Consider the following 13,514-nt stretch of genomic DNA (forward strand, 5'->3'; position numbering starts at 1 on the left):
ACTGAACAGCCTTGTCAATCCGACCAGGAAGGAGAAGGATTTTATTTATGATGATGGGGAACTATTCAACTCAGCCTGATTAAAAAACATCAAAAATCAATTAATTGCAAGACATCATATCAACGAAAGACTGAATGAGATGAGGTCCTGTGACCATGTCTGACAGCCAGTCCCCAGGTGAACCGGTCAAGTGTTTCACAGCACAGCATGAAAAAGCTGTGAACACGATGCACGTGTGAAGAAGGTTGTATAAACCTCTGGTGGCTCCAGGCAGAGCAGCTCGAAATCTGAGACTGCCTCAAGTGATGTCACCAAGCCATCACTCAGCTATGTACACACAGATACCATGATGGGTGCTGCTTTTCATGGCAGAGATACATTTTCCACACTGGAATGAGAAGAAGTGCCTTCTATTGCATGTATGTAAAAAATTTAGTTTCATACTGAAATACTTCATCATGTGTAGAATATTTAAGATGAACTTACCCAATGTAATTTATTATTCCCTTTTCTCACTGTGGCTGCTATGATGTAATATATAAAAATTTTGTTTAGAATTTTAGAAATTAAGAGTTAATTACAAAGACAACACACACTGCTGAAAAGATCGATTCCATTTCTGGCTTCACAATTCTGCTTTTAATCATGTTTTCAGTGAAATAGTCACATTTTGCTCATTTACATTTACATTATATACAGAAATTATACATACTATATACAGTGTATGGATGTTTGTGGGGGGAACATCAGGCAGCCTGTGCACATGTCAGCTGCTGTCATTTGGGCACATGCCAATGTTGAATAAATAACATCCATCATCACACACAGTCCTTCAGTACCTCACCCATGTAGTGCCTCTAAGTCATACTGGAGCAAAGCCCTTTGGGTATCTGAATAAAGGAGTAAGAAATTAATGTTTTCCAGTAGCAAGTGGTCCAGTGGTGGAATGACATTTACTCAAGCAATGCAGCTCAGTACAAACTAGAGATACTTGAGTATTTTCATGTTATGTAACTTTACTTTTTTTAACTTTACTCCACTACATTTCAGAGGCAAATATTGCACTTTTTACTAATTGTTTCACAACTTACATTACTAGTTATTTGTTCTTATGAACTGAAAACCACGTATCTCCAAATGAACTGAAAGGCTAAGTGTTCCTTCGTGGTCTGAGTAGACTCTCCTCCTTCTCAATGTGAATAAACTATTTAAAAATCCTCTCGGATTAGCCGGAAAATGTACAAAGCTGTCACAAAGCTGAAAATGGCTGCTTCTCTGAGCTCATTAAAAACTGACTTTTTACAGATACCTGGTTCTGACAGGACAGCAATGCTACAAACATATGATGATCTTATAAAATATGGTGCATCGCTGCAGTTTTAACTACCCAGCAGTATATAAAGTAGCTAAAATGAGCCCAACCTTAAACATCTGCAGCAGTAAAATACTACATACACATTAATGCAGCAGTGAAATGAATTTAAAAACATATATAATATATATAATAATTAAATACTGACTGAAGGACCATTTTACAGCACAGTGAGTACTTTTCACTTTTTACTTTAATTTACTTTTCATACTTCAAGTAAACCTGCCTCCTGATCCATGACATCCACCACAAGATACCCTTGACCAAAATGTTTTCTTTGTCATTCTGGCATATCTAAAAGTGATGTGTTTAATCCAAGTTTGGCATCCACGGTCTGCGACCACCTGCTTCAGTTAAAACCACAGATTGTACTTAGATATGATGTTTTTATACTTCATCTTGAAGAGTGTGAGGATGTGGAAGTGCTGTCATATTTTAGGCTTTAGGTCTATGCAAGCGAGGAGTTAAAGCAAATTCCTCCTGAGCAGGAGTGACCGTGCTGCTGGAAGGGTTAATCTGGAAGATCTGAAAAGTTTGGGAAAACAAGCCATACATCAATGACAATACTAGCACAAAACATGGTATATTAAAAAACGTGACAATTCATATGTGTGCATTTTTACACATTTGGTATGACAGAATAGAAACACTACATTTTTAATCCATTTTCATCAACTATTGCTCTCTAGTAATATTCCAGAAATTATTTTGGCGAGACTGCTGTCTAAAATTGTGTGATAAGACTACATTTAAACCACAGACTGTTATAAACGTTACACATGCTTCATCTGTTAAAGGAAGAAGCAACTCAACCAACCAGAGTAGAAGTCAAGCTCCTGCTGCAGTTCCTTTGTAAGCATATCTTTGTGTTTTAAATCCTTCAGCAAGAATTTCACCATCTTCTTATGCCTTCTTTCTCGATCCTTGGCATTTCTTAAGACCCGCTGCAGTTCCTCCACCCTCTCCTGAGTCTCAGTCAACTTCTTTTTCACTTGAACTGGGTCAAGGGCATACTGATGGTCCTGAAAAACATTCATTTCAACTTAAAATGACTCTCCTTACTTTACAAATTACACTATGATATAAACCCTGCATCCTGCAAGTGTGTTTAAACACTGGTTTCACTCACTGAAGTTGACACTTCATGGTCCTCTGGCAGCTGAGCACGAACATCTGGACTTTGCACTGCAGCTTTTTGTGACGTCTTAGTTGACCTGGATGTAGTGGGCACCTGGAGATTGAGGAAAAGCCAGTGTGTACTATTTCCAACTTGTTTTTGTTTAGTGGGCATTAATTAGAGATTAAGATTATATGAAAAAACATCTCCATTTATATAGAAACAATTTACCGATACTAACTTTGCTCTGAGGATCAGAAAATATAAAAATGGATGGGATCACTCCTTCCTTTATGCGAGTTGTCTGTCCAGTCATGTCAAAGTCTTCTGGCTTGAAATGACAGCTGCAGATGACTGAGTGGTCATTTGGCTCAAACTCCTTTCTCCTCAGTGCTGCTTTCCACACCTGTCTTTTTACTTTATCTTTTGGGAACCTAAACATAAAAACAAGTCCATTTGAAAAACACAATGCAACTCTACTTGCTTTTATAGGTACAATCTGACACACAAGTTATTGTATGTCACCTCAGCACCTCGCAATGGTTGTAAACAAATAAACAACGCACACAGCACAGAAAAGAATTCAGACTGGCAGCGCCAATAGCTTCTTAAAATGCACCGTTGGGATTTTTATATTCTTTACACACAAGTTGGCAGAGCCAATAGCTTCTTAAAATGCACCGTTGGGATTTTTATATTCTTTACACACAAGTTACTGTATGTCACCTCAGCACCTCGCAATGGTCGTAAACAAATAAACAACACACACAGCAATAATACACAAACTGACATAACTGACAGATAAATATCAATACTAGCATCTCCTGTTATGCCTGCTGTTGTTCATTGGAGAATTGTGTCAATGTGCCATGTGTTTATGATATAGGATACTTGGTTCATGTAAAAATGTGAGTTTGAATACCAAAAGACTTGTACCATACCATGTAGATGGTAACTGTAATACCATATAACATTTAAGATTACCTTATGTAATTAGTTTCAAAGTATACTAGATTTTCTTACTGCATTATGAACTGGCTGCCATGATATAATTTTGTATACAATTTTTTTTTTTTGGGGGGGGGACTTCATTAATAAAACAGACAATTACAACAAACACTTAAAAGACCAAGCGAATTCCCGGCAGGCTTCACAAGTATGGTTTTATTTTTTTGTGAAATGGTCACACTTTTAAGTTACATGTTAAGTCTCACACACACATGGTATTGGCAGGTTTGTGCATAGTTGCAGATTGACAGTTATATCATCTTTTAATTTCTTAATTTTACATAATTCATCTTAATTCAGTATCAGGACAGTCACTTAACCTCCTGTTAGCTTAAAATAAGGATAACTTATTATTATATATCAAAGTCAACATGTTGGAAACAGTTAAGTATTGTAAAATAACTTCGCACTAGTGAAATGTTATTTCCTCTTCCTTGGTTATGGCACTTTTTCCATTGGAACATCCAACAGCAGCACAAAACTGAAGCATTTTATAACTCCAATGGTTGAGCGGGCCAGACCCCGTCGCAAGATGGCGGCGGCAGAGACGCATCTCACAAACCGGATGCGGAATCTACTGTAAATAGCTGCGATATCGTTTTGTTAGCTTGAACGAAGGATCATTAAATTTTGCTAAATCAGATTCAACACGTTCATGATAGTAAAGTGTTGTACCATAATCTCTCACCTGTGGAATGTTATTCCCCGTTCCTTGGTTTTGACACTTCTTTCATTGGAGCATCCAACCGCAGCACAAAAGTCTGGCATTTTCTAAAACCACGTTGCAATATGGCGGCGACAGAGACGCATTTCACGCCGACCCTCGGACACGTCCTCCGCGAAAACCCGCCCCTACTCAGTCTTTTATTGGCTACGAGCCTGACATTATTTCCTAACCCTAACCATCTAACCAATCATGTAAGCCTAAACCGAATCAACTAGCGAATCAGAGACATAGTAGGGCGGGTTTTCACGTCATGCGGGTGGTGGTAAAAAAGAAAAATATCACAAACCTGATATGATGTCAACTTTTTAAATATGCTTCACGTAGCTCTCAACCATTGGTATGTGTCTATTATTGTTTATCTTATTTTTGCAAACAAAACAAAACAAAACAAAACAAAACAAAACAAAACAAAACAAAACAAAACAAAACAAAACAAAACAAAACAAAACAACCGAGCAACAAACTCACATCCGAATCTCCAACTAAATTGTCAGAAGACAACTTGCATTTTGGGTAATGTAGGTGCCAGGTTTTAACAAGGAAGAACATGGAGAAGAACATCTCTGCATTGATTTTTTTTTTTTTTTTTTTAATTGTGCGACTGGGAGCACCATGCTGAATAGCTTTAGTACACTTTTAATTTTAAATCTCTCTGCAGAACCTGGTCTTATCTTTCTGACATTTCTATTCTTTGCAAGTGCAAGTGAATGAGTGCAACATCAGGTCTATATAAGAAAGGATTCAGACTGGCAGAGCCAATAGCTTCTTAAAATGCACCGTTGGGATTTTTATATTCTTTAACTATTGTTATTTTGTATGCTTGTTGCCTTTTTTTTTCATGATTAGAATGGTTTTTGCTTATAATTTGCTTGATACTGATGTCCTTTCTCTTTTATCTATTCTGATAATGAAGCACCAACTTTTTTGGAACTGGTTATATTATTATTATATATATATAAAAAAGTTGTGTTTGGACTCAATCACACCTGTGAGGGCTATTGGGTTATTGAAGACAACACAGTACACACAGTAACTATTGAATGTAATCCACATTTTTATCTGTATGTGTCAAATGCTTCCATTAACATTATGGTACACATCCTGCTTGATGTGTACCACGTTCCCCCTGGAGTCTTCTGTGTGTTTTGGATGCAACCATCTGAAGAAGTCCTTTGTGTTGCTGAATTTGGGCAGCCGTGACCAGAAATCCACATCTGGAAAGAAAGACAGGGAAACTGAACTGGTGAAAGGTTCTTAACTTTGTATTTTGTTTGGTTGAGTAAGTGTGTGTTGCTGTGTGTGTAAGAGGCAGCAATTAATGACATGAATTCATTGGATTGAGGTAGGACGTAGGGAAAATCTGAATAGAAAGGAGAAGAGATTCATTTTTAAAGAAAAAATAGAAATTTGATGGCATGCGAAAGAAATATAATGATGGAGTGAGACTCTGTATGTGAAGCCTGGTCTGTGTTTGAGGGTTAATCGTACATTTATCGTGTGGTGGATCAAGTGTAAGGGAAGTGGCTTATTTGATTAATCAGGAAAAGAAGAAATTATTGGCAGTGAAAAGAAGGTACTTAAAAAGCCATTTGTCTGCACCCTGTCTATCAACAACATCCTATGTAAAATGTGTTTTTCAACCATTTTACTCACCATTCATTTGATTTGCCCTCCAGTAGTTGAGGCCTGAGAGCCAAACTTTGTCCAGGACCAGTAAGAAGCAGCCGATGCTGAGGCCCAAGAGCAGTCCCACTATCACGCCCATCTCCTGCTGGGTCATGATGTCACTAAAAATGTAGTTTTCTCTAGAAGTCACCTTGGAATAGGCATCATCATACGGGATGACATGATAGACTTGATGCCTGCAGCACACACAGTAGACATTAGTGGGAAATTTGCAGACATAAATGTTAAGTGACAATGGACAAAAATGAGCCCACGATGCAGAACAATGATAGAGATATGGATATTTTTTAGCTGTTCCCAAAATCTGATGTCTGTCCTGCCCTGTTGGACAATACCAGGATACTAAATATATCAAATGACGTCAACTTTTCTGGATCTAAGACATACAGCAATCAGAAAATGCACTTTTTTAATCAATATCTTTTACATGTGTTTAATGAGTCCAAGACAAGAATTATGACCCATGAAAATGTGTATAATCTTTCATTTTCCCCAGGCTATCCCACAAGAAACTGATTAGCAGGGATGGTAAGCTACCGGAATCCTGACAAATCTTGTCTTGTGATCAGCTGAGTTGGGATATGAGAGCCTCAACAAAGCTACGAATGACTTTGCTGTGTTGGTGCGTCTAAATTCTGCGGTTCAAGAGGACATAGGTGGCGCACACACACAGCCACACACACCGCCTGAAGTCAAACAGATGTGGTGATCAGCAGCAGCACACAGCCTGAACATAGAATGAGTAACTTGCTGAAAAGTGATTTTCTGAGCTGAGAGCCAAGAGATCAATACCCAGTACTCATGGTGAGCGGTCATAATAAGCGCTGTGTGATTTCAGGCTGACTGAAATGCAGCAGCCAGCTCGGCTCGTCCACTTTGACAGCAGCCATCAAAGCAAGTTTAGACATACAGCTAAGCGTCGACTTTGTCTCACACACCACAAAATAAACGAAGGTGTCACGGTCCGCGTGGGCTGACTTTTACCTTCCACAGGTGCAGGCGCACACACGCTCCTCTCCGCGCACCAGCAACAAAAAGAAGCTGTGGAAGCGATGAAAAAGCGCGTTCATGTCCTCTTGAAAAGTCGCAATCTGAAACAAACCAGTGCCTGAAGTAAGATGAGATACTCACCACAACACTGTGATATTCCAGATACGACGGAGAGAAAAAAAAACAGCAGGTTTCCAATGCTGATTAACTACCTTAACTGACTGATATCGGCGAACAACTGACAACTAATATCTGACATTACTATTACTGTCACCGCAGAGGAGCATAACAACGGAAATCACGGTACCTTCACGTCTACACTCCACTGTTAGCTTTATTGTTGGTGCTCTCCAGGAGGAGAATAGGGGACTCCTGTCCCGCGTGTCCCGGCCGGCAGCTGTCCGCGCCGCTGCCCTCTCTGCCCGACGTGCTCACATACAACAACACCGGCGTGAGGAGGGCGGGTGATGATATTCCCGGTGACAGGTCGCTAACGAGACAGTTCCAAGCTCACAGTGAACGAAATGATTCACCATGGTAACTTTTATGAGCTACCATTGCGACGCTAGCAGTTATTTTTATTCGTTTCCCTTCGAGTTTCAGCTCGTTGCTTTTTTTTTTTTTTATTTTAGAATAACGGACGCTTATAATGTTAATGAAGATGTTCAGGGCAGTTTGTCATGGTAAATTAAATCTTACTAAACGTGCAATAGATGTGTTTTTAAGCACATTTTCTTTAAAAAACGACACTTCAGTTACTAATTCTTATGCAAGCTAGCTACTTAGCTAACTTTATTTAAGTGCTGAGGTCACCGAGTAACGGAAAGCTTCAGTTCAGATTACATCCTGTCTACTTCACTGTTAATAGATATCACGTTATGGTAAAAACATTCTGCAACAATAACACTACTTTTCCATACACATTTACTGCAATTATTCTTCAGCCCGTTTTACAACTTTATTTATCTCACTGGAGTAATTTACGCAAGATTTCTGTCAGTGAACCACATTATGGAGGGCTGCGGCGTTTGTCACTGTCCCACCAAAGCCAGACTGGAGACATGGTTGAAGTGTTTTGTTTTTTTTTGTTTTTTTTTTTTTGCCTCATCCTATTTTTCGTATTTTATTTATTTATTTTAAATCAGTTTGCCCTTGCTTGCTCTGAAAGAGGTCTGTGACATTGAAATCAAACGTGAAAAATAACCAGGTACTTCTGACCGCTCTATCCTTGATTATGATCATTAACTGAATGCTAATGGTTTAGTGAAATACATATTTTGAATCGTATACCGATGCTCTTACATGAAACCACCACAAACTGTCACAAAGCAAAGAAAAAGAGGCATACCATGTTTCTTAGAGATCTTTCTCTCTTTAGTGGATTCATATGTACATACAGAAAAATCAGGCACTCTGAGCTGAGCTCGCATTTTGCAAATAATTACAATGCTTCAATTCTTTAACATTTACAAAAGAAAAAAAATACTATGCCCTGAAAAATACCATATCCAAGTTTAAATATGAATCAACACATTATATTGGAAACAGATTGGAGGAGATCCTCAGAGAGGTCTAGGTTTGGTTATTCATTACCTAGCCCACCCACTTTAACTTAAACCTAATCTACAACACATGGTCACACAAAAAAAACGCATTCGGTTCAATTAACTCTCCTCCACATGTACACTGTCCCAGATCAGAAATAAAAATCTGACACATATGCTTAAATGAATCACAATTATATATAATCTAGAGGGGGGGGAAAAATCAGCATCAATATGCTGTACTTAACAAAATCACTTGTAAAGGAGTTGTTGAATCAGGGGTGTGGGTGTTATGGCTCTCCCTGAGGAGACATGGTTGAGTGATTTCACTGGACTGGGATGGAGGGAGGACCTTGGCCTGACCTTGATCCGCTGAAATAAAGGCAGAGCGAGAGCAGCGAGTCTGTCCTCTGCATAGAGGAAAAACCCATCATCACCAATATGTCCGACAGCAGCCATTTGTTAGGTCCTGACCTAAAGCTGTGTGTATGTGTATATATGTGTGCATGCATGTCTGTGCAGGCACACAATGTGTATCTACTGTGTTGTAGATGACTGAGGAGTATGAAGTGTGTGTGTGTGTGTGTGTCCATGTACTATTATCTGATTGCTTGTGATCTGGGTCTGTGTTTATTGCAAATTTCCATTGTGTATCAGTAGAAACAGACAGTGTGATAAAAAGCCCTGTCGCTCTTCTCCTCGAACTCTTGTAGAAGCTCATCAATTTCATTCTCCATGTCGTCAGTCTGCTGGATCTACGGGGGTGGGGGAGGAAGCACATTAAACATAGTCTGTGCACACACTTCATTTGCACCAATGAACTCAAACCAACCCCTGTCCACCATTTATGATTCTATAGCAGCCCTTTATAGCATTAATAACATTTTCACCAGGTGGCCACTGAATATCATCTTTAAGCAATATATTTGATGGCAGATTATGAACATTTAAAGACCACTTCATTCATAGTGAAGTATATAGACTTACTTCATAATTCATGATCATAATCCAGACGTCAAATGTCATTAATTACTTAGCAGAGTGTTTGTTGCACTATTCCATCAGTATGCCTGTAAAACAGCATTTAAGATCTTTGGTAGGAGACACTCACACATTGACACAGCTCACAGATAAGGAAGGCGCCCAGCGTGGCTTCCTCATGGTTATCCTGAATGTCTACATTGATGACGTGCACAGGCTGTAGAGTCTCCTGTTCTCTTGAGTTCAGATCTGGGGAGCAACAACAGTTGAAAGAGAAAGAAAGCACCACACAATCAGAGGGAGTAAAAATTTGGTCTGCAACCAAATCACTATGGTGTAAAAATGTTATTTTGTGTGCCCACAGAAAAGAAAATGTCAAAGCAGTGTTCTTGCAAGAGGCTCTGAATTACCAACTGTATCCCCTCAGTGATTAGATATTTCTAATGGCAAGCCTCACCCTCCAGCACTTGGTCATAGACTCTCTCTTCACAGGTGATGACCAGGTCAAACTTATCCTTGCAGTTTTGAAAGCGCTCTGGCTTTGATTTGATGCGCTTATTGCGGTCCAGCATGTGCAGGATGCCATTCTGTGTGTATCTGAGGAGTGGGGAGGTCAAGGAACACAGCAAGAGCAAGAGAAACATTTCAAGGTAATACAGCACACTAATCAAACCATCAGAGTCAGGATTTCAATCAACAGGACACTGAAAAATGGCTGCCAGCACCCAGTAAGCCTCTCTCTAAAGTAAGGTGTTCATTTGTCTAAGAGACTATTTTGTTTGCATTGTGGGATACATACTTGCATGGTGTCAGCTGAGTTTTTGAATTAGTCGACCTGCAGCACCCCCTAGTGGTGTCAAAAAACCAAAACCTTTGGCTGTGATTAAACCAGTCAGCAAAGTATTAATGTTATCAACAAGACATTCTGATACTGGCAGGCAAGATGTGTTGTCCTTAGAACAGATGCTATAAATCTGTCCAATACTCCATGTTTCTAGAAAAAAAACAAACAAACAACATATCCCGTGTCTGTCTATGTCACTCTATCACTACATTGCCCAAAAAACAATATAAAAAAAGACCAACCACTGTGGTGAATTGTCTATAATAGGGTACTATATTTTCAAGAAACCCATGCAAAGTAGCAAGAATACAGCATACAGCACAACTCTATAACATAGCACGTCTGATACGTAGGAATACATATCTGACCTCTCAAAGTGTTGTGGGTTGGCAAAATGTACACATGCAATACAGTAATATCAGTAACAGCATAATAGTAAGTAAAAATTTGGTGAAGCACATCTCTCCTACTAAGCCAAGATTTAACCAGGATAACTCAAGATGTCTTTCTCAGACAAGCTACAGGAGGACTATATTTACGCTTGTCTCCAAATATTCCAATTATCAGAAGAAGAAAAAAAAGATGGGACAGGTTTAACATTGGACTGCTGATAGTGGAGGTATGGATTATTTGAATGAGATTAATGAAGACCAAACGACCAAAGTGCCACCAGTCAGTACAGCTGCAGTAACTGCAGTTATTTTGATTAAATCAAAGTGTTCAAGACAGTTCCTGTATGAACAAAGATAATATGGTGAAAGTCAATCACTTTTGCAGTTCTTACTTCGAGGCTTTTGTGTTTTGGTCGAAGGTGGGTGAGTACCCTTAGTTATGTGGCACTGACATATATGCCCCCACCAATGAGGCATAAGACAAGTTCTAATTAATCTGTAACTTGGAACGCTACAATCTCTCCATCAAAAACATGGAAAAAATGTAAGCTGTTTCTCAGTGAGCGAGTTCTTTGAAAAATAAATAAATAAATAAAAATCTAAACCTGGTTCACTCGCTTGGTTAATTTTGTTATATGTCCTATTTGGTGTTTGTTCACTCAGTGTTCTCTACTGACTGCTGTTTTTCTTTGCCAACAGAGCTCTCCTGCGGGTTTTTTCTTCACCTTTACCTAGTTTTCCAGCATCTACTACAGATGCACCAAATTCAGTTAGTTACAGCACTACAAAAGATTAACTTGAATACCAGAATGAACTCTTGACATTTTCTGTCTAACCTGCTGGTGGTACTCAAACTACAAAAATACCTGGACAAGATAAACATTGAAAAGAGTTTCCCTTTTTTAACACTAGTGAGAAACAGCAGTGTTACCATTATAGAGTATAGATTTAAATCTGATGGTCTCAGCAAAAACTTAATGCTCTTCACCAAATTGCACTTACTGTTTCACAGCTGTTGTACTGCAAGGGGCTTTTCCACCCCCTGTATTTCCTTGGTTTAATATAGCATATCTGTAACATGTTAAAATCCGTGCATGTGATTTACCCATCAGTGCGGTCCCATCTGCTGTGCCATTCAAACAGCATCACACTCACATGAACTCCCACAAAGATTAATATCTAAATAAGATACATGGACAGGGGCCATGTTAACTTATCTGGCTTCCAGTATGTAGTATGTGAGTGTGTGTGGAAAAGTGAGTGAGAAGGGGATACAGTTCCTTGTCCTTGCGGACCAAGTCGTTGTACATCTGTACATATGTCGTTTTGAAGTCATACACATTCGGCTTATCCGGAGCAGGACCGGGAAGCTTCACATGAGACCCTGTCCCAAATGAACGCACATCAAATCCACGTTTGCTGCAAAGACGAAAGGACAAGACAGTAAATGACATACCATTTCTGGCAACAACACTAGATACAATAAGACATCACATACAAGCAGAATCCTAAGCAGAAGGTCTTTCCATGCCCTCAGTGCAAAGTGCCCAGCAAAGTCAACTTGCTAAGATCTCTGCTTGTGCTCCTGTTATACTTCACAGGCTGAATTCTGAGGTCACTCGACACTGAAAGCGAGTAGGCCCATTTCCAGCTGGTCTCTATTGTGCTGTGTCAGAATGAGTCTAACACTTTTCCCACATAAGAGCTAAACAGACTTTAAAAAAAATTCACCAGGGAAGTGTTTATTTTATTTTAGCTGACCACACGGGTGATAGTTACGAGGCTGTGTTGGTCTGTAAATCCTTCAATACTGGACAGAGGTGCACTGCTTTCCTATGAGAAAAGAACAGCTACTTGGAAATGAGACCAAGTGTGAAATGCCTGCACAATCCCAACACAACCCTCTGGTTCAAAAATAAAAAAATCTAGACAAAAATTCAAAATGGTGTGTGAATAAGAGGACTGATGAGAGCTGGTAAACCACCCGGTGTTGCATGGCTGCAGTTGCTTCCTTCCGGAATATTCTCTACTAGGGGGCGCTCTTGTCAACATGTGGGGGAAAAACGACCTAATAACTTCGGACGATATTTTGAAAGCTCTGAATCTGTTTGAAATCAAAGCAGTCTGTACGGGCGTTTGCTTCAGACAAACGCAAACCAGAAACCAGCGTTGAAAGTACGCCATAGCCTCGGTGTAACACTGAAGAAGACCGGGTCCGCTAACTGCGGGCAGGCCTGACGGACTGTCAGGCACCGTGTCGGCGTGGCTCTGAAGCGGCTCAGAATACGGCTCGATATCGCAGATATTTCGTTCCCTTCATGGTCGTGTCCCTTTTCTTCTCTTGTCGGCGGCTCGTCTTTACCTGAGGATATTGTGCGCTTCCATACTGCGGTTCTGGTTGCTCGAGCACACAACCGCTACCCGCAGCGGTTGGCTCGGCATTGCGACTCTCCGGCTGAAACTAACCGACACAAACCGTCAGAAACTGATAGAGGTAGTTAGTTTGATCCCTGAGAGAAAAACAAACAAGACAAACCCCTATATTACGCTAAATAATAAAACGCTTCGAGTACAAATACTGTGCGATAAGCTCGTCTTCTTCTCAAGCAGGAAGTTAAAATGGCGGAGCCTCTGTAGTTGAATACGGCTTTAAGGAGTGATGTCATTTGAGGGCGGGGTTTCCTACTTACAGACGTGACGTCAATAAACGAACACGTTGTGAAAAATATGATTTTCTCTGAGGGCCGTGTTTTTACCTCAGGAAAAGTGGCTAAAAGAACACACCGCTAAAACAATGGAGGCACACATTTCGTTGAAATTTAAAGACGCAAGTTAACACTGAGAGTGCTGCTG

General features: G+C 39.8%; 3 protein-coding genes across 3 annotated transcripts; all 3 read right to left on the reverse strand.

Annotated features, from left to right (window-relative positions):
* Nucleotides 1–608: 608 nt before the first annotated feature.
* Nucleotides 609–4,288, reverse strand: LOC139329340 (THAP domain-containing protein 2-like). Its single transcript, XM_070959612.1, has 5 exons — nucleotides 4,186–4,288; nucleotides 2,731–2,923; nucleotides 2,502–2,603; nucleotides 2,190–2,394; nucleotides 609–1,897 (listed from the first exon to the last, which is right to left on the reverse strand). Exons 1-5 carry the CDS (start codon nucleotides 4,263–4,265, stop codon nucleotides 1,884–1,886), a joined length of 594 nt encoding a protein of 197 aa, XP_070815713.1. The 5' UTR covers nucleotides 4,266–4,288; the 3' UTR covers nucleotides 609–1,883.
* A 1,004-nt stretch (nucleotides 4,289–5,292) lies between these two features.
* On the reverse strand, nucleotides 5,293–6,980 carry LOC139327785 (transmembrane protein 240-like). Its single transcript, XM_070957756.1, has 3 exons — nucleotides 6,895–6,980; nucleotides 5,878–6,086; nucleotides 5,293–5,438 (listed from the first exon to the last, which is right to left on the reverse strand). The coding sequence occupies exons 1-3, from the start codon at nucleotides 6,978–6,980 to the stop codon at nucleotides 5,293–5,295; spliced, it is 441 nt and encodes a 146-aa protein (XP_070813857.1).
* Nucleotides 6,981–8,252: 1,272 nt separating this feature from the next.
* Nucleotides 8,253–13,285, reverse strand: ssu72 (SSU72 homolog, RNA polymerase II CTD phosphatase). Its single transcript, XM_070958273.1, has 5 exons — nucleotides 13,024–13,285; nucleotides 11,937–12,080; nucleotides 9,883–10,022; nucleotides 9,556–9,674; nucleotides 8,253–9,199 (listed from the first exon to the last, which is right to left on the reverse strand). The coding sequence occupies exons 1-5, from the start codon at nucleotides 13,101–13,103 to the stop codon at nucleotides 9,098–9,100; spliced, it is 585 nt and encodes a 194-aa protein (XP_070814374.1). The 5' UTR covers nucleotides 13,104–13,285; the 3' UTR covers nucleotides 8,253–9,097.
* Nucleotides 13,286–13,514: the final 229 nt, after the last annotated feature.

This window comes from Chaetodon trifascialis, chromosome 3 (assembly GCF_039877785.1).
Source record: "Chaetodon trifascialis isolate fChaTrf1 chromosome 3, fChaTrf1.hap1, whole genome shotgun sequence".
Classification (NCBI taxonomy): Eukaryota; Metazoa; Chordata; class Actinopteri; order Chaetodontiformes; family Chaetodontidae; genus Chaetodon; species Chaetodon trifascialis.